Raw genomic sequence first — 19294 nt, 5'->3', positions numbered from 1 at the left:
TTTTGTATAGATTGCTATCTTGTCTGAAAATAAAATATATTATTTATAGCATAACTTTTTATAATAGCTAGGTTTTTTTCCTGCAGATCAAAACTTCTTTAGGCAAATTAATTTGTCTGAGCTATACAACTGAATACTTTATCCTAACAATTCTATTTTTTTAAATGGTAATATAGACATAATATTTGCCATCTTTACCAGTTTTGATTGTACAGTTCAGCAGCAGTTAGTTACATTCCCATTGTTGTGCAACCAATCTCCAGAACTTTTTTGTCTTGCAAAAATGCAACTCTCTGCACATTAAACAACTCCCCATTTCCTCTTCCCCTCAGTCCCTGTTAACCACCCTTCTACTTTCTGTCTCTGTGAGTTGGACTACTCTAAAGACCTCGTATCAATGGAATTATGCAGTGCTTGTCCTTTTGTGACTGGTTTATTTCACTTAGCATAATGTCCTCAAGGTTCATCCATGTTATAGTATGTGTCAGAATTTCCTTCCTTTTTGAGGCTGAATTCTATTCCATTCTATGTGTATACATTTGGGTTATCCATTCATCTGTCAGTGAACATTTGGGTTGCTTCCACCTTCTGGCTATTGTGACTAATGCCACAGTGAACATGGATGTATGAATATCTTCAAGATCCTGCTTTCAATTCTTTTGAGTATATACCCAGAAGTAGAATTTCTGGATGATTTGGTAGTTCTATTTTTAATTTTTTGAGGAATTGCTGTACTATTTTCCATAGCAGCTGCACAATTTTACATTCTTATCACTAAAAATTCTATTTTAAGCATTATTATCTTATTTGTTTCATTTTGTTATGTTTCTTCCTCCCAAATAGATCATAGGTTTTTCAAAGGCAGGAACCAATGGTTTCTTGATTTTTCATTCCAGTTCGAAGGCCCACACTAAAGAACAATCATCTGAATTTTGTATCTAGAGTACATGTTTTAGGTATCACTTATAGCCAGACAACAGGAGTAGGTCATTATTTTAATAGCATCAAGTAACTGTCTCCCAGATAGGCCCAATTCCAAATGCTAACTGCTCTCCATAAGCAAATTATTGAATACAACTATATTAAAGTGTGTTGTTAGCCAATGTAGAAACACTCCTAAGCTTACCATTACACATGAAGGGCAATATGTGTAAACACTTAATACAAATAACTACTATCAAGTCTTATCAGAAAATGAGCAAAATTATCCACCTACAATACGGCCTTCAGTTATAATCTGACCATAGAAACATAATACATAATATATTCTAGTGAGCAAACATCTCATGTTTGATGATCTAAATATAACAATTTCATTTATTCTTTGAAATACAGCTTTGAATTTAGCAGATTGGAATTATAATTCCACATACTTTGGAAACAAGGATGAAGTAGAACATATGCCAACTAGAAAGAACAGTGAAAACCTAAGGGCTGTTAAAATCTCTCCCCAAGGAAATGTTTAAAATAACCTCAATGTATGGAATAAGGAAACTGGTCAGAAATCTTAAAAGCATTCTTTTGGGGAAAATGTTAATGATTTTACGAAGAAGGATGATGCTGAGTAAAGAAATGTAACCTTTCTCTTGGTGCTTTAGGTCCAATACAAAGCTGACTACAATAGCTGGATGAAAGGTTGCGGCTGGGTACCTTTTGGGTCCTTAGAAGTGGAAAAGGCAAAGCGAGCTTCAAACATTCTGAATGAGGTAAAGCCATCATATCTCTGTGTGTCACAGAGATAGATTTGCGAATGTGACCTGGTAAAACTTCTCAAACCATGGGAAATGCCTCCTTTACCACTTCATTTTCTAGTATTGTTGCTGAGGAAAAAAAAACCCAACTTATCATGTGCATGAATTATCTCGGTAGATAATCATACCTCTTCACATCACCAAAGTCGTTTATGTTAACCACTTATGACAGAAATACTTTTAACAGCTTTATCTAGGTATAGTTTGCATACCACAAAAATTCACATATTTTAAGTGTACACCTTGACAAGTTTTAATAAATCCATCTAGTTGCATAGCCATCCCCACAATTGAATTTTTTTAAACCGGTAAATGCATCTTTATTTTTCAGAAGCAAGATAGAAAATGAGTAGTATATTATGAAATACACAATATAGGAGTGAAATCAGCATGGTCAAGGGAGGTTGGACTGCAGGCTCTGTTAGGTCGTTGGATGCAGTTGATATCAAGAGGTTAGGTCAAGGTTGTTTCAACTTTGGCCTTGGGTTTCATGAGATCCCCCTACTAGTTAGGAATGGTTTTAGCAGCAAGAAAGAGAGAATAGTTGAAGTTATGGAGGCTACTCAAATACTTTGCCTTCAAAATAGTCAGGAGGGAGTTGGCTGCTGGCGTAGATTCAGGGGCTCAGTGATATCAGACCCACAATTGAATTTTTTTTTTTTTTTTTTGCGGTACATGGGCCTCTCACTGTTGTGGCCGCTCCCGTTGCGGAGCACAGGCTCCGGACGCACAGGCTCAGCGGCCATGGCTCACGGGCCCAGCCACTCCGCGACATGTGGGATCTTCCTGGACCGGGGCACAAACCCGTGTCCCCTTCATCGGCAGGCAGACTCTCAACCACTGCACCACCAGGGAAGCCCGAGATTGAATTTTAAGATGCTGCTAGCACCCCAAAAAATTCCCACTCCCATTTTCAACCCCAGACAACCACCGATCTGCTTTCTGCCTCTATAATTTTGCCTTTTCTTTCACTTAGCATAATGTTTTTGAGGTTCATCCATATCTCTACATGTGTCTGTAATATTTTCCTTTTTATTAGTGAGAGTAGTATTGTTTGCACGGCTGTATCACGCTTTGATTGTCCAGTTAGTGGGCATGTGGATTTTTTCCAATATTTGGCAATTGTGAATTATGCATATAATGACTATTATAGAAATTTTCTTTGAAGTATTAGTATACCTTATGCTATATTCTTGATGACTTTGAAGTAGTATATATGTTGTTATTCAGTCTAAGAAGAAACAAAGATGATCTTGGGGCTCTTAAAGCAGTCCCTTCTCTGACAGCAGTTGAACGTTCCCCCTGCTGTCAGGTGAATCCGTCATCCAGGAAGTTAGACCACATAAAGAAGGGTCAGAGGTGCTAAGTGAGGGTTGTCTTCCACACCCAAGTTTTTGTTGTTCTTATTGTTTTGTGCTTCTGTTTGTTTTTGGTGAAAACCACTTTATCTACTCGAGATCTTTCAGAAAAAATTCTGGGTTAGTGGTTTTCAGAAGTCTGAAGTTGAAAGAGGGATGCTACTATATACACAAAAGTGGGATGTATAGTATGAAAAAATGAAGAGAACTAGGAGGAGAATATAGGAATAAGGGTAGCTAGTTGTTGCCAGCTCCCAACTGAGACATCTTCCCCATGACCCCTCTCCTGTGTCTCCTCAGCACTTTAGTGATAACTTATATACTAACCACATTAAGCTTGCAAAGCAAAAGTCCTGCTTTTCTTATTAATAATCCATAGCTATTGCCCTAGTTCCTCACTTCCTCCTCCCTCAACTGGAGAACCTCAGTTGCTGATGGAGTGACAAGGAAAATGACATTCCTGGGAGCTTGTTTAGTGTCATGCAAAGATACTCCAAATGTCCTTGCATGCTTTTCTGTTAATCCTTTAGAAAACTTTGTGATGTTTCGGGATTCTGCTGAGCTTTCACAGTGCCTTCTTTCACATCATAAGCAAGAAATTAAAGTCATTCCTGAAACTTGTATTGGTCTGTTCTGCCCCAAACAATCCGAAATTAAAACAATTTCTTTAAAGGTTGGTTTTTGTATTGTAGTCATTTTTTCCCCCAAGCCAGCAAAGAATCAAATATTTTTATATTTTAAAACCAGGAAAATTTCTCGTCCCTCCAAAATAAATTTAAAATATTTTGATTTATTAGCTTTTGGTGAAAGTATTATTATCTTTCTCTTTTTAATTTGTCAAACAGAAAAAATATCGCCAACATCCAGATACTCTCAAGTTTACTTCGATTGAAGATGCTCCAATTATAGTACAGTCTAAGATTAACCAGGCCCAGAGGAGTGATGTAAGTGTTAATTCTCTCTGTATTTAAATGTTAACTAATAAAATACATTTGTATTCTAAATGTAATGATCACCTGTACTTATTAGGCAATCTAAAGAGACTCAGTTATATGAGCAACTGTATAATTCCCCAGGTTTTCATTAAAAAAGCACACCTAATTCATATCTGTAGATGATTATATATATTTCAGTGATTGGACATTGCTCTCGAAGGAAAAAGTAAGAGGGGCTTCTCTTGATAACCAGAAACACAAGCCTATTTCTAGGAAAGATCAGGAAAGTGATTTTAGACACTACATCATATGAAACGGTTATATTTAAAGTCAGAGGTAAGACAAAAATCATGCTTAGTAAAAACTACCCCTAAGTCCCTTTAGTCACCCACTGCCCACAAAATATAATATAGATAGTTGGTAAATCCCACCCTATTAACTTTTCCTATGCTCAGGAAAGTGTCTGCAGGTTAACTTTGTCTTTGGGTCACTTTCCTGGGCTCTTAGGTAGGTCCCCCTACCTTAGTCTGGAGGTTCTTAGCACATACCAAGGGACTTTTGCCAAGGCTAACAGGCACTAAAATCAGACCCTGTGCAATTGCATAGGAGATCTTAAATGCCTACAGATATTTTCTGGGGAATGTGGGGAAGGCACAGAGACTGTCTTTCATTAAAAAAACTCCTCTGTGCAATGTGATCTGCTCCAAAATTATTCTCCTGTGCCGTTAAACACTTTCCCCTACTTTATTTGTTTGTTTATTCATTTTTTTCTCTTCCAGATTGCCTACAAAGTCAAAGGGGAGGAAATTATTCACAAGTACAGTCTGCCGGCGGACGTGCCCCAGTTCATTCAGGCTAAAGTCAACGCCTACAATATCAGTGAGGTGGGCATGTGGGCTCAGCCGCTCACTGAGGGTTAAGCCTTTTCTACATGTGGTCTGAGTTATCTTCAAATGACATTTTTCTTTCAGAATATGTACAAAGCAGACTTGAAAGATCTGAGCAAGAAGGGATACGACCTGAGAAACGATGCGATCCCCATCAAAGCTGCCAAAGTTGCCAGGCAGGCAGCGAGTGATGTAAGTCCAGCTGGTGGTCACCTGTGTGTAATCAGAAAATGGGGGCAGGTGGGCTTCTTATCCAAGTCTGCGCATCTGCTGTCCCTGACTGGAAGCAAGCCAGGCTGAAACTATTTAGAGAAGAAAGTTCCCTAAACAGATCTGAATTTTCTTGGGGGTAAGGATTTGTATAACCTTAACAAATCTGTTCTAATCAAGCCCCCTAATTTAAAATTCTCATCTATATTTCTGCACAGATTCACGTTATTTCTCTTACAGAAATAAAGAAGTTACCTGCTATTTACATCATAATAACCTCCTGATGGTAAACCTTTATCTCAAAACTTGCTTAATTTCTATGAATTCCCTCTTCGCCTTACCTCTCTTTTCACTTCATTGCTTCTACAGACTGATGAATGGGCTTCAAGTGTCAGAGCCCCTAAGAGTCAGTCATTAGGTTGCATTAAAGTTAAGACTTTTGTTTCTTTTCCTATCTTACTTCAACTCAGATGTGAACTGAAGTCACTTTGCTCTTTGAGATTTAAATAAAATGGACTCCTGCCCCCTCCTGCTGTCCTGCAGGAAGTGGGATTCCCTCCCCATGATTGCTGCATTCTCTGAGGTTTTTGCTTTTCTGATCACCTCAGGCTCCTGGTTTGCACATGATGGTTTTGCTCTGGCTCACCTGGGCTCTCCTCCCCTAGATTTATTCTTTTTCTGCTCTGCATGATCCAGAGATGGAACTCAGCCCTTTCTTTTTGGTTTCCCTCCAAATCCCAAGTACAACTTTAGTGATTGTTTGAAATGGAGTTGTCACTGCAGCAATGTAAATACATTAAGACTGAATAATGAATGTCCATGTCCTAAAAGCCCTGCTCCAGAATTTCTCACTGATCCCCTTTCTCTGTGGGTGATCTCCTCCAGCCACCCCACCCCAGCATACACAAAAACCTTCCCTCACATCTCTGCTTCTCCGTTTCCTGGGTTTCTTCCCAAGTCTCCTCAAGGACGCTTAATTCTCCCCACTTTATTATTCGGAACCAGTTAGTGTTACACACTACTGATTCTGGGTCTCCCTTTGAATATCCAAAGACTCATTAAAATTGTACTATTACTACTACTAGTATAATTCTACTAATAAAATAGCCAGCTATTTGGCTTTAGAAGCACAGTATAATTGGTAGAGTTTGTGAAATATTTATCTTTTCATTTGTCTTTATCACTAAGTGGAACAGAACTTATTTTACTTTGTCACTGATATAAATTATAGTAACGTCCCCACCCCAACCTCCCTTGGGTGGCAGAAGCAACCACAGACAACCAAATGGGCTCTAAATAACATTTTAATTTTAACAGGCTACATTTCAAATATATACAAGCAAATATCAAATTGTTTCATTTTGAAATAATTTCTGGGAAGCTCAGTTGCTCAAATCATGGTCTCATTGTTCAGTAAAACCTTCATAACTGCATTAAAAAATATGCCCACCTTTGTTTCCAACAGGTTCACTACAAAAAAGATTATGAAAAAGCCAAAGGGAAAATGGTTGGCTTCCAAAGTCTCCAAGATGATCCTAAACTGGTTCATTATGTGAATGTGGCCAAGATGCAATCGGACCGGGAGTATAAAAAAGACTATGAGAAGACAAAGACCAAATACAACACACCCCATGATATGTTCAATGTTGTGGCAGCTAAGAAAGCTCAGGATGTTGCCAGCAATGTCAACTATAAGCATTTGCTTCATCACTACACCTACCTGCCTGATGCCATGGACCTGGAATTGTCGAAAAACATGATGCACATACAGAGCGATGTAAGTGACATTTACTCCACAAGACAGTCCCCCTCTAAGGAGGGAGCCTGCGTGAGAGAACCCACTGCCTGGGGCACTCACTTCTCTCTTCTCTCTTTGGTGTAGAATGTCTATAAGGAAGACTACAACACCTGCATGAAAGGCATAGGCTGGATACCTATTGGCAGTCTGGAGGTAGAAAAAGTTAAAAAGGCAGGTAATGCCCTGAATGAAAGGAAGTACAGGCAACATCCAGACACCCTCAAATTTACCAGCATCGTGGACTCCCCAGTTATGGTCCAGGCAAAACAGAACACACAGCAAGTCAGTGATGTGAGTACAACGAAACAGAGGGTGCAAAAGGATGGAGGGAGGCTTCAAAAGATGAGCTCATCATTTTTATTCTCTGAGCCTAATATCTTTTCCTTTTAAAATTATTATTTTATTTCATTTAAAAATAATAATTACACTTATTTTTAGTTTGGGCACTAACATTTTCTTTCTTTTTTTTTTATATCTTGCTTTTTACGTTCCTTTTAAAAATGTCTTCCTTTTTAACTGCCTATAAATACTGTGTTATTGGATAAAGTATTTGAGAAAGTGCAAAAAGTTCTACCCTAGAACGACACACCCACAAACAAAACTTAAGCTTAAATCCCATACACCTTATTGTGGCAAATGCATTATATTCAATTCTATATTAAGTTGCTCATATTTGCTTTTCATATATAAAATATTAGTACAGGGAAATAATACACATGAGTAGATGATTTCTCTCCTCAGAATTCATCATACACAATTATTATAGATACTTTTCTTTACTTATGTCTTGGAGGAGAGTAGTATATTGTTTGCCTGCCTGTCCATGAGCAATGTATACGCTCTGGCTAAAGACAGCTCTCAAGGAAAATTTGGTGTATGAAAGAGCTAAAGGGACATCAAAAACATTCATTCATTAATTCATTGAATGAATGTTTTTGAACACCTTCCATGTGCCAGGCATTATATTATGTGCTGATGGTATAAAGATGAAACAGACAAGGATGTATGGGATACAGGACAAGAGTATAAGACAAAGGCATGGATAGAAACAGCATCATCATATGGAGAGACAAATGCTACAGGAGAGGCATGTGCTAAGTAAGTATAAGAGGAGAGGGTAACTGCCTGCCAGAGCTTCCCTGGCAAATAAGGGAAGCCTGCATTACTGGCAAAAGGAAAAACATAATGACAGTCAAGAAGTAATGAATGGAAGGACAGTGAAGGATGAAGGATTTAGGATTGTAATCCTTCAAGACCTGATTATTGAGGGTCTTGAATGTTAATTTATACTCTGGACATTATGGGGTAGGTAACAGGAAGTACTGAAGATTTTTAATCCATGGAGTTGCATTATCAGGTCTGTGTTTTAAAAGATAATTGGCAAAAAATGCAGAGAAGATATTGGAAAGGGGAGAGATTGAAGGCAAGGAGATGAATTAGAAAGCTGCTACAGAAATTCAACAGAAACCTTATTTGGACCGAACTCAGGCAATAGCAGTGGGAAAGGAGATGTTTAGAAGGTAAAATTAACGAGATTCTCTGAATGTTTAGATGTGGTTTCTAAAGGCAGTGAGGAAGTGAAGATAGCTCTCGGATTCCTAAAAGAAATTATTTAGTATTTGGAGATTCATTTAGATATCAGCCATTTCAGATTTTACTTGTGATACATGCACACCAGTTTACATATGGTATTCCACACAGACATGCCTGGGAAATGGAGGTATATATGATAAATGACAATCAAGAGATTAAAAATCTACTTGGGATTCCAATTCTGTTTTAGTTTTAGAAACTGAGCAATTTCTTTCTTTTTCATTACCAAGAGGAGGATACAGTATGATTTCTACCCCATGCACTTTGGTGTCTTTCAGACATCTTTAAAATGGCAAGATAGGGTAAATATGAAGTGGTAAACCTCTTGCGTAGGCTGGATTTACATATAAGCACCTTTATATTATGAGGAAATTATTATGTGCTTTTTCTGATACAATTATAATTGGAAAGTTTTTAGGGGAATTGAAAGACTCATTCTAACTACGTCTTTCTCTCTAAGAATAAAAAACCAAAAATAAAAAAATAAAAACCAAGACTTTAAGAACTATTAACTCCACTAGCAAAAAATGACCTTTTCTGGCTTTAGTGAATTCTCTTATCCATTTTAGGGTTTCACATTTGAACTCATTTTTTATTCATATCTGGCAAGCAAAGATTTCTATTTTCTTAGGATTTTTTTCTCTCTATTTTAATACAGAGTTTTTGGGTCTTCCTTAATGAGTTTCTTGAGTTTCTTAAAATAGGAAGATGGCTTTGATAATTTTAAGTAATAGAAATTGTGGGGGATTATGCTAGGAATAACTTCATTAAGTGTGTAATTAATGTATTTTCCTTTTTGTACCATCCATAATGCATTTTATTTTTGTGACTATGTGTTGCAGATCTTATACAAGGCTAAAGGAGAAGATGTGAAACATAAATATACGATGGGTCCTGATGTTCCTCAATTTCTCCAGGCCAAGTGTAATGCTTACAATATAAGTGATGTAAGTAGGGTTTTTGATGGGGTGTGAAATCCAGACCTGATGATAAAATAATAGAATTTTAGAGTATGACAGGGCTTTGACAATTTAGGTCAATTTTCTCCATAGCCCCCATTAGAGCATATCCCATGATGATGGTTCTGTACCTCTTGAGTCAGCCTTTTCAAGTGTAGGACAACTCTAAAGGGTATAGCATTCTTCTTTGTGTCAAGCTCAACACATATTCCTCTAGTTTTCCTAGTTCTGCACATGGAGGAAGTTTTTATCCTCCAGAAAAATAAGGATAAATGAAATCCCCCCTCCTTTTTTTTTTTTTTTAACAACAACACTAAAATTTCTAAAGCTAACCACCAGGTCTTTCCTGGACCTTCCTTTCATAAAAGATTGAACTTCATTTTCTCCAGTTGGTTCTCACATACTGTGGTTTCCAGAACCTTTATTATTCTCCTCTGGATCCACTCCAGTTTCTCAATTTCCCTCTTCAATATGTGCCCAAACCAGACTTGGGTGAATGATTAGTACAGAGTCTAATAATTTTATGCTATACAATTTTATGTATGACATTTTGCTAATGTGACTTCTGTTTTTTAAATTGAAGTGTAGTTGATTTACCATTAATGTGACTTCTTAAAACTGTGTGCTATAGGAGATTCTTCTAGCTTCTAGCTGGAAAAGAACAAAGCAATCCCAGCTGTTGAGGAATCAGTGTAGCTGATTACCCCAGAGCATGCTGACATCCTTTTTCCTTTTCCATCGCAGGTCTGTTATAAACAGGACTGGCATGATTTAATAGCCAAGGGCAACAATGTGCTGGGTGATGCTATACCCATCACTGCAGCCAAAGCATCGAGAAACATTGCCAGTGATGTGAGTAAAAATTTTAGGTGAAATCTGGGTGATTGTCTTTTTTACAAAGTAATCAAATGGGTGCTTGTTAAAATGATACCACATTGAAAACAGTATGTTGAATTAATGACATTTAAATTCTCCACAAAATATTGTTTTGAAAACCTGTCACTTTTTCAATATTTTGTGATTCTTTTCAGTTGACCCCACTTGGTAGAGCTGTCATAAATCTGACAGTGGCTTTCTCTCCTGGTTCATAGCCCAAATTACCTTCCCTGACACATTTCCCGGACAGCCCACATTTATTTTCAGGGAGAATACCCCACCTGCCACTAACACGTTAAATTCAGATGACTGCCTGCATTATAATTGTACTAAGAAGATTGAAAAAATGTTAAATAAAATGTACAGATTTTATAAACCAAATGGGAAAAAGCCCACTTTTCTAGAATATAATTTTGATTTATTTCATCTGTAATAGAAAAAGTATACACTTATACTTCTTCTCATCATTGAAAAACAAAATTTTCCAAAAGCACGCACACCCCATAGATTTCACTGTCACACACTATTCCAGAGGCTACACTCTTCATCTGAGACAAGAAAAGAAAGAAACCACATGTACAGACCATGTGGAAGATAGGGTGTAAGAATTCTACAGCCTTCCATGTAGGGATGGTACTGAAAATGTGTTCTTCAAAGCTTTGCACATCACTCTGAAATACATTTCTAGTTTAAGGAGAAAGTGACAGTCTAAAGTATGACATTATCATTTTTATTTTTAGCCCTTACACAGAACTTTTTCTAACATGCCTAGAAATTACTTGATAATTCTTTTGCCTGCTAAACTCTTGTTTATAAATTGGTGCTTAAATGGCAGGAGCAGAGTGTCTTCAGAGTTTGGGTGGATTTGAATTCTCTTATATAAAAATTGAGGTTTTGATTTGTTACCTACTGTAGAGCTCAGTCTACACCCCATTGCCAATCTCAGCGGTGAGAGACCTTGGACCGCAGAGCTTTTGCAGTCAGGCTTTTACTGATGAGGAAAGGTCTCGGTGGTTCCTGCCCTTATTATATAGTTCCTTAATTCATCTGCAGCTGCTTCAGCAGTGTGCTTGGAGAGTAGCTGCTGAGAAATGGGGTTGGGTGAAAGCCTAGCTACCTGCCAGAGAAGAGGTGTTTTTTTTTTTTTTTAACCATATTAGGTCACCTGAGACAACAAACATAGTAATATTTTCCATCCCCCACCCCAAAGAGATCTGAGTATAAACGTCTTGCATGTATAGTTCTTTAGAGTTTCTTCTGCACCTGTTGTGTACATATCCTGGACCAATCAGAATCGAAAACAGAAGTATTTCTAGTATTCTGTGATGTGAACTAACATGTTGGATTAGGAAAATTCACATCCCTGGAAAGCCAAGAGATATATTTGGAATGTAGTCTTATGTTTTGGAATATGTTATGTTTATATTAAGTGTGAAAACTTAATAAAGTTGGCTCTATATAAAGTTCCACATGCAAATCATCTATAGCATTCGTAGCAAAGAAAAGAAACTGCTCCTGAATTTACCATGATACCCATTTATAACCCAGCAATGTTGGAAATAAATGCTTTCAGTCTAAGCTTCCTGGGGTTGGGGGGCGTGGGGTGTGGACTGTATTTCTTGTACAGTCTTCCAGAAAGTCACAATATTCTGAATGCCTTTGTGTGTGAATATAATCGCTCCACCTAATGTTCCCAGTGCTTAGGACTTTGCTAACCAAATTCTGCCTCCACAGTATAAATACAAGGAAGCTTACGAGAAGGCAAAGGGAAAGCATGTGGGTTTTAGAAGCCTCCAGGATGATCCTAAGCTCGTCCACTATACGAATGTGGCAAAGTTACAGTCTGATCGTGAATACAAGAAGAACTATGAAAACACCAAAACCAGCTACCATACCCCTGGGGACATGGTTAGCATTACAGCTGCAAAGATGGCCCAGGATGTTGCCACCAATATCAACTACAAGCAGCCGATACATCACTACACATACCTACCTGATGCCCTGAGTCTTGAGCATACCAGGAATGTGAATCAAATTCAGAGTGATGTGAGTATGTATAATATTATAGACCTAGAGATGCCGGTACTGAACAGGTGATCATTTCTTCCTATTTTAGTGGACTTCACAATACAATAAGGTATTTGAAAAATGCACTTTAAAATATACAGTCATCATTGAAAGAGTAACAAAGGCATGGTAGACACGCTGTGTTTTACTAGCTTTCTGTGCTCCTATTGCAATCATTGATATTATCTTTATTAACTTATGGATCAAAGATAAAGCCATGTTCTACTAAGTACATAAGCCACCCTGGCTCTCAACAAAAGGAAATGGTTACTCCTGGTGGGCCTGCTTCAACGGCAGTATGTATAATATAAAATAGGAGCATTCTCTATTCTTTCTGAAATCAAGAATGTTCTTTTTCTTTTTACTTCTTTTGTTTTTGAACTCAAGGTCACACTCTCATGCATGTAAATCTATGTAACGAGTCATCTAAAATGAACCAGGAGGGCTTTGTGATTGCAGCATGACTCATGGAGAGCTGCATGGGGGAGGGTGTTGAATATTCAGAGCATTTCCTGCTGCAGGAGCCAGGTTTTTGTAAGAATCATCCTTGGTAAAGGGAAAAAATTGTATTCCTTTATTGTTGCTCAGTGAGAATGTCTCTCTCCAACTGAGATGGAGGAGCCCAGGTGGACGGTGTGGGTGAAATTCAAAAGTTGTGGAGATTTCAGTGAAATCAAAAGGAAAGCCCAATTTATTGTCAAAAGAGACACTTTTTTTTTTTAGCAGTACCCATGGAAATATGTGGCCTACATTCTCTCCTGGAATGTTAATGCAGTCTAACAACAGAACTGCTTTTTCTTATGACCAAATTCTGGGTAAGGAGCTCTGTGGCAGAGATAGCCAAAAGCTCCAGTATAAACAGAAGCATGCTGACAGGTTGCTCTTCATTCCCCCCTGGATAGAATTACAGAGTCCAGAAACAGCTCTTGAGTATGCACTAGGATATCTCCTTATCTGAGATTACTCTTTTACAGCATGTATATAAAGATGAGTACAACAACTTCTTCAAGGGCGTTGGATGGATTCCTTTTGGTTCTCTGGAGGTTGAGCAGGCCAAGAAAGCAGGCAATGCATTAAATGAGAGAAAGTACCGACAGCACCCAGATACCATCAAGTTCACAAGTGTGCCTGATTCCATGGGCATGGTTTTGGCTCAGCACAACACAAAGCAGCTAAGTGATGTAAGTGGTTTTCCTTCAAACAGTTTTGTCCATGAATAACCCCATGACCAGTTACTTCACAATCCTTCTTTTTTTTTTTTTTTTTTTTGCGGTACGCGGGCCTCTCACTGTTGTGGCCTCTCCCGTTGCGGAGCATAGGCTCCGGATGCGCAGGCTCAGCGGCCATGGCTCATGGGCCCAGCCACTCCGTGGCATGTGGGATCTTCCCGGACCGGGACACGAACCCGTGTCCCCTGCATCGGCAGGCGGACTCTCAACCACTGCGCCACCGGGGAAGCCCCACAATTCTTCTTAATTCAATTCATGAGTGTGCATCTGTCTTAGCAAATCATCTGCTTTCAGAGGTATATCAAAAGGTTTTACTTTTGAAGCAACTTGGGACTTAAGAAGAACAGGAAGGAGAGAAGGACGATGTTCCAAATTTGCTTTGTTTTCCAAATGTAGCGAGTCTATGTTATTTATAAGCAGACCCCTACACTATACATATGAAATAAAATTATTTCTATTATAATCTATGACCTTGTCTGAATGGCAAACCAGGATATTTATTGCTCTGAGTTGCAAGAGTTCTACCTAGCCAGATGAGGAGAAGGCTAATGTCCTAATCCCCTTGCAAAATAAATAGGGCGACATTCTGAGAGAGAGAGACGCCTCTGGGGAAGAGTTAAGCAGTTTGCTTTCAGAGTCATCCAGAGTCTTTTTTCTGAGCCGAGGTCTATCTGGACCCTTTTTCTTAGTTAGAGGCTAATTACAATGCTCAGTGCTTCACCTCATTTGATAATTTCAGAGTTCTAAGATACCTCCCCCAGAAAGAGAGTGGTAAGTATAAAACAGAGAAGAGAGGACTTTTTGTGTCTTTTTTTTTTCTTTTTTTTTTGCTGTACGCGGGCCTCTCACTGCTGTGGCCTCTCCCGTTGCGGAGCACAGGCTCCGGACACACAGGCTCCGCGGCCATGGCTCGCGGGCCCAGCCGCTCCGCGGCATGTGGGATCTTCCGGGATCGGGGCACGAACCCGTGTCCCCTGCATCGACAGGCGGACTCTCAACCACTGCGCCACCAGGGAAGCCCCGACTTTTTGTGTCTTTAACCCCAGATATTTGAAGGTGGGGAATGCATTCTTCGGTTCAGATTTGAGGGTTCTCTGGATTTTATTTCTCACACCAGTCCCATATTACCACAGATGTTTCAAGATTAATTCTATTCTAGTGGTACTAAATGGTGTAGATTGTTCTGATTTCTTTTGTACTGACCGAGGTGTCACTTCTCCCTGTGTTTTTCCAGATAGCTAGGAAAACCCTAAACTCACTATATGAAGTCTTCTTCATCCCAGTAAATGCCATCAACATCTACCTAATTACTCAAGCCTGAAACCTGGCAGTCACCATTGACACCTTCCCATGTGAACCCCCCTCATCCAATGCATCTACTGAGTTAGCCTCCCAAATCTCTCAGCCATCCAGTTGGAACACTTCTCTGTCTTTCAGTTGCCACCAACCCTAGTTCTGGCCTCCATATCTCATGTGGACAACTGTAATAATCCATTACCTGGACTCCCTGCCTGGGGTCACACAAAAACCAAAAAGACTGTCTTAAGACATAAATCAAATCATGTCCTTCTTATACTTAAAACCCCTTAGTAGCTTCTCCTTGAACTCAAAGTAAAATCTAAACTGTTAACTTGGTTGAAAAGGCCCTCAGCTCTGTGCCCCCGCCCCCCTCCTGTCTAATCCTCCTGGGACCCCGCTCAGCACATTCCAGCCCAGCGACCTTCAGTCCCTCAAGCTGGCCATGCCCCTTCTAGACCCAGGACCCTGAATGCTCTTCTTCTGCCTGGACCCTTCCCTTTTCTTCAAGTTTGGATGTAAATATTACCTTTTTAGAGAGCCTTTGCTGACCCCCCACCCTGACCCTGTTCATTTCTTTCCTAAAGTTATTTTATTTACAACACATCACGAATTCTAGCTCTGTCTTACAGTTTATGTCCTATTCTCTGTTTCCTCTATTGGACTATAAGCTCCAAGAGGACAGGTCTGCCTTTTTCTTTTTAACCACTTTAAACACAGAACCTACCATGCTGCCTATTGATCAGACTGCTGTCCAATAAATATGGGTGGAATGAGCAGTGAATATGTCTGCCAACACTCCCTCTGTGTGATAATGTAGCTAATTGCCTTATAAATGGAAAAACACAAACGATAGTCTTCCTTTTTAAAGGAACGTGTGCTAGATGAAACTTACATTATGTTAGCTAATACGATTTGCACTCTGCCTCCTTTGTTTTTAGTTGAACTACAAGGTGGAGGGAGAGAAACGGAAGCACAAGTACACTATGGACCCTGATATACCGCAGTTTATTCAAGCCAAGGTCAATGCCTTCAACATGAGTGATGTGAGTATTTGGCCTGGTGCCCATCTAGTATTGCTTACATGGGCCTCTCCTTTCCAGTTCTATATAACTCTAGCACTGGAATTTTAGGGGGAGCAAACTGAGTGTGGACCCTTTGAGTCTTTGATGGAGGAGGTCATTGAGAGGACGTGATTGCCAGGTGAACCTTGAGCTGGACCTGGGCAATTGGAGGCTCCTCACCCCCTCCTGTCCTTGGAATGTAAGTTCTGCCCACTGTTCCCACAGTGGGAGCCATTTTCAAGGACACAGCCTTGAGAGACCAATGTGTTGTTGAGACCACTTGCACTGAATCCACTTGAGGCCTAAATAAACTTGTAAGGTTCTGGCAGGCGGGTGTGAAGATCTACTTGTCTTGTGGCTGCCCAAGACAATCCTTGAATGTACGTTCCCTTGTTTATTAAACCTGCCGCCTACCAAGCTGGAGTGGTCAGCCTGTTTTTTCAGTCTCTCCTTGCCCTCCATGTACGGGGACCAGTTTGCAAACCAACAGTCTCCAGATTGGATCCTTATCATAGAATATGAGACTAGAGCCTACCATACATTTCACTTAATGCAGACTTTTCCCAACTGTGAGCTATGACTCATTAGTGGGTTATAAAATCAATCTAGTAGGTTGTGTTCCATTTTTTAAAAAGTAAAACAAAATAGGACAGAGAGGATTGGAGAATACAGGAATGCACAGTCTGTAGTAAGGATAAGTATTGCTATTTCTATAACTTTTGTTTCAGTTATTGGTTAAACTTCTAAACTTCTAAACAAGTTTACCGTGATTTTCTTTAGAAACTCTTCTTTGTATGTGACTAGCATCTCTGTCTAATTGGTGGCGATGTTTAAATTTACTATTATGAATTATTTCCTTTTACTTTTAAAGCAAATTGGTAAATTCTAATTTAAAGACATAATCCAACCTGGATAAAGTTGTTCATTTCTTAAAAGATGATTTAGTCATTCTTCCTAACATTTTAGGCTCTCTTTTATCTCCAAATAAACATTTTTAAAGTACTCATTTCTATGCTTTTGGTTTATTTAAAACTTTTTCCTGCTTTTATAAGTAATATAAGTAATATTATAAGTAATATTAATTAAAGCTGGGTGGTACTACATATGAACTTTTAATTTTACTATCCACATCTTTCTGTAAGTTTAAAATGTTTCATTATAAAAAATACAAGAAAATAAAAGCATTACATGCTTATTATAGAAAAATTGGAAAATATAGAAAATTATGAAAAAATTAAAATCTTCTGTTATCCCACATTCAAAGCAATACCTTTCCATTGCTTTTTTTAATGCACACACATACATTTTTTATGGCAGTTGATATCATACTGTGTATATAGTTTACTGATTTTTTTTTTTAAAGAATAATTTCTAAAAGATGAACTAAGAGCCCTAACTCTGGATTCTTTTAATAGAAAGGGATATATTATGACATGTTTTATAAGAAAGATTTTGGTTTCCTGTTTCATTCCTCTTTTAATTATGTCAGATAATAAAATAATCTTTCCTTTTTTCAAGGCTAAGTATAAAGCAGATTGGAAGAAAACCCTTGCTAAGGGCTATGATTTGAGACCAGATGCCATTCCAATTGTTGCTGCAAAAAGTTCAAGGAATATTGCTAGCGATGTAAGTCTAATTTGCAAGTAGTAAACTCTGTTTATATTTAAAAAACATTTACATGGTGTATGAGGTTATATGAGCTATATTAGGAAGCAAATAAAAAATTGTGGTATAAAAATAATTCCTAATATCTTAGGTACCAATGATTTTTTTATCTTAAAAATATTTAAAAACTCAGTAAGTTGTTACAAAGAAGATAATATTTTTAACTGTCAAATACATGGAATTCTCATTAATATTATTATTATGAGCTTGAAAACTGCTTTTTTTTTTTTTTTTTTTTTTTTTTTGCGGTACGCGGGCCTCTCACTGTTGTGGCCTCTCCCGTTGTGGAGCACAGGCTCTGGACGCGCAGGCCCAATGGCCATGGCTCACGGGCCCAGCCGCTCTGCGGCATGTGGGATCTTCCCGGACCAGGGCACGAACCCGTGTCCCCTGCATCAGCAGGTGGACTCTCAACCACTGCGCCACCAGGGAAGCCCGAAAACTGCTTTTTATTTGGATTTTGTTAAGAAAAAAGCCTTGATATGCTAAAATATTACTAAATCAAAAAATTCTCCCAGTATTTTAAAAGAATACAATTTTTTTATAATATAATTTCCATAAAGAAAAAAATCTGGTGAAATATGGAAAACCAGGAAGAATTATATATTAAATGACAGCATTTCAGTTACCTACTTACTTATTTACTTAATTAATTAATTACTTTTTATAAGTTATATTTTCTATAGGAATTGATATACCTTGATAGAGTAGAAACTCATTCATTTGGAGTCCAATATACTAATTTTTATAATGTCTTTGCTGCAATTTACTCAGGATTATGCAAATACTTTATAAGGTGATGCAACTTAATCATAGAAACAGATAATAAAAACTATATACACCAAAAATCCTTAATAAACTTTTCAGGAACCTTTGATCGTATTCAAAGAATCCACTTATGAATAATCTAGATATAAACTACAATTTATTCCATTCTTAATTATCCCCAGAGCAGATCTCAAGACCATCCATTGGAAATATTTTGCTAGTTGTTTACTTAAAAATACTAAAAAACTTAGGTGTTACCTAGATTCAGACTGAATTTGGCTATTGCTTAATTTGTGGTATAAATTCAATTTAACACTTTAATATTTCATACAATCTACCCTATCAAACTTCTGTCTGCCCTTCTTTTTCATGTAGTTCAAATATAAGGAGGCCTACGAGAAAGCCAAAGGCAAACAAATTGGATTTCTCAGTCTTCAGGATGATCCTAAACTGGTTCACTACATGAATGTAGCCAAAATACAGTCAGATCGTGAGTACAAAAAGGGCTATGAAGCCAGCAAGACCAAGTATCACACCCCCTTGGATATGTTCAGTGTGACAGCAGCCAAGAAATCTCAGGAGGTAGCCACCAATGCCAACTACAGACAACCCTTCCACCAGTACACCCTGCTGCCTGATGCCTTGAACGTGGAGCATTCCAGGAACGCGATGCAGATTCAAAGTGATGTATGTAGCAGTCATCAGATTGTCAGCATAAAATTAGTTATCCATTTCTAGCTGACGGCTAAGAAGAACTAGAAATCGGCAATTCCATTTACTCCATCCTAAACCTGGTTGGACTCACTGTAATTAGGAATCCTCTCCAGAATTTGGAGTT

The 19294-nt window shown here is 38.3% G+C and overlaps 1 protein-coding gene across 1 annotated transcript in view; it reads left to right on the top strand.

Moving 5' to 3' along the window:
* The window catches only part of NEB (nebulin), a 227823-nt gene that overhangs the window by 43857 nt on the left and 164672 nt on the right, over positions 1 to 19294 (top strand). The window contains exons 20-32 of the mRNA XM_060105956.1: positions 1599 to 1706; positions 3955 to 4053; positions 4824 to 4928; positions 5016 to 5123; positions 6607 to 6918; positions 7024 to 7230; positions 9375 to 9479; positions 10236 to 10343; positions 12102 to 12413; positions 13409 to 13615; positions 15901 to 16005; positions 17542 to 17649; positions 18832 to 19143. Coding sequence (XP_059961939.1) covers positions 1599 to 1706; positions 3955 to 4053; positions 4824 to 4928; positions 5016 to 5123; positions 6607 to 6918; positions 7024 to 7230; positions 9375 to 9479; positions 10236 to 10343; positions 12102 to 12413; positions 13409 to 13615; positions 15901 to 16005; positions 17542 to 17649; positions 18832 to 19143 — 2196 coding nt within the window. The remainder of the gene's footprint in view (positions 1 to 1598; positions 1707 to 3954; positions 4054 to 4823; positions 4929 to 5015; positions 5124 to 6606; positions 6919 to 7023; positions 7231 to 9374; positions 9480 to 10235; positions 10344 to 12101; positions 12414 to 13408; positions 13616 to 15900; positions 16006 to 17541; positions 17650 to 18831; positions 19144 to 19294) is intronic.

This window comes from Mesoplodon densirostris, chromosome 8 (assembly GCF_025265405.1).
Source record: "Mesoplodon densirostris isolate mMesDen1 chromosome 8, mMesDen1 primary haplotype, whole genome shotgun sequence".
Classification (NCBI taxonomy): domain Eukaryota; kingdom Metazoa; phylum Chordata; class Mammalia; order Artiodactyla; family Ziphiidae; genus Mesoplodon; species Mesoplodon densirostris.
Note: the sequence above shows the minus strand (reverse complement) of the source record. Positions and strands in the feature narration are given on the sequence as shown.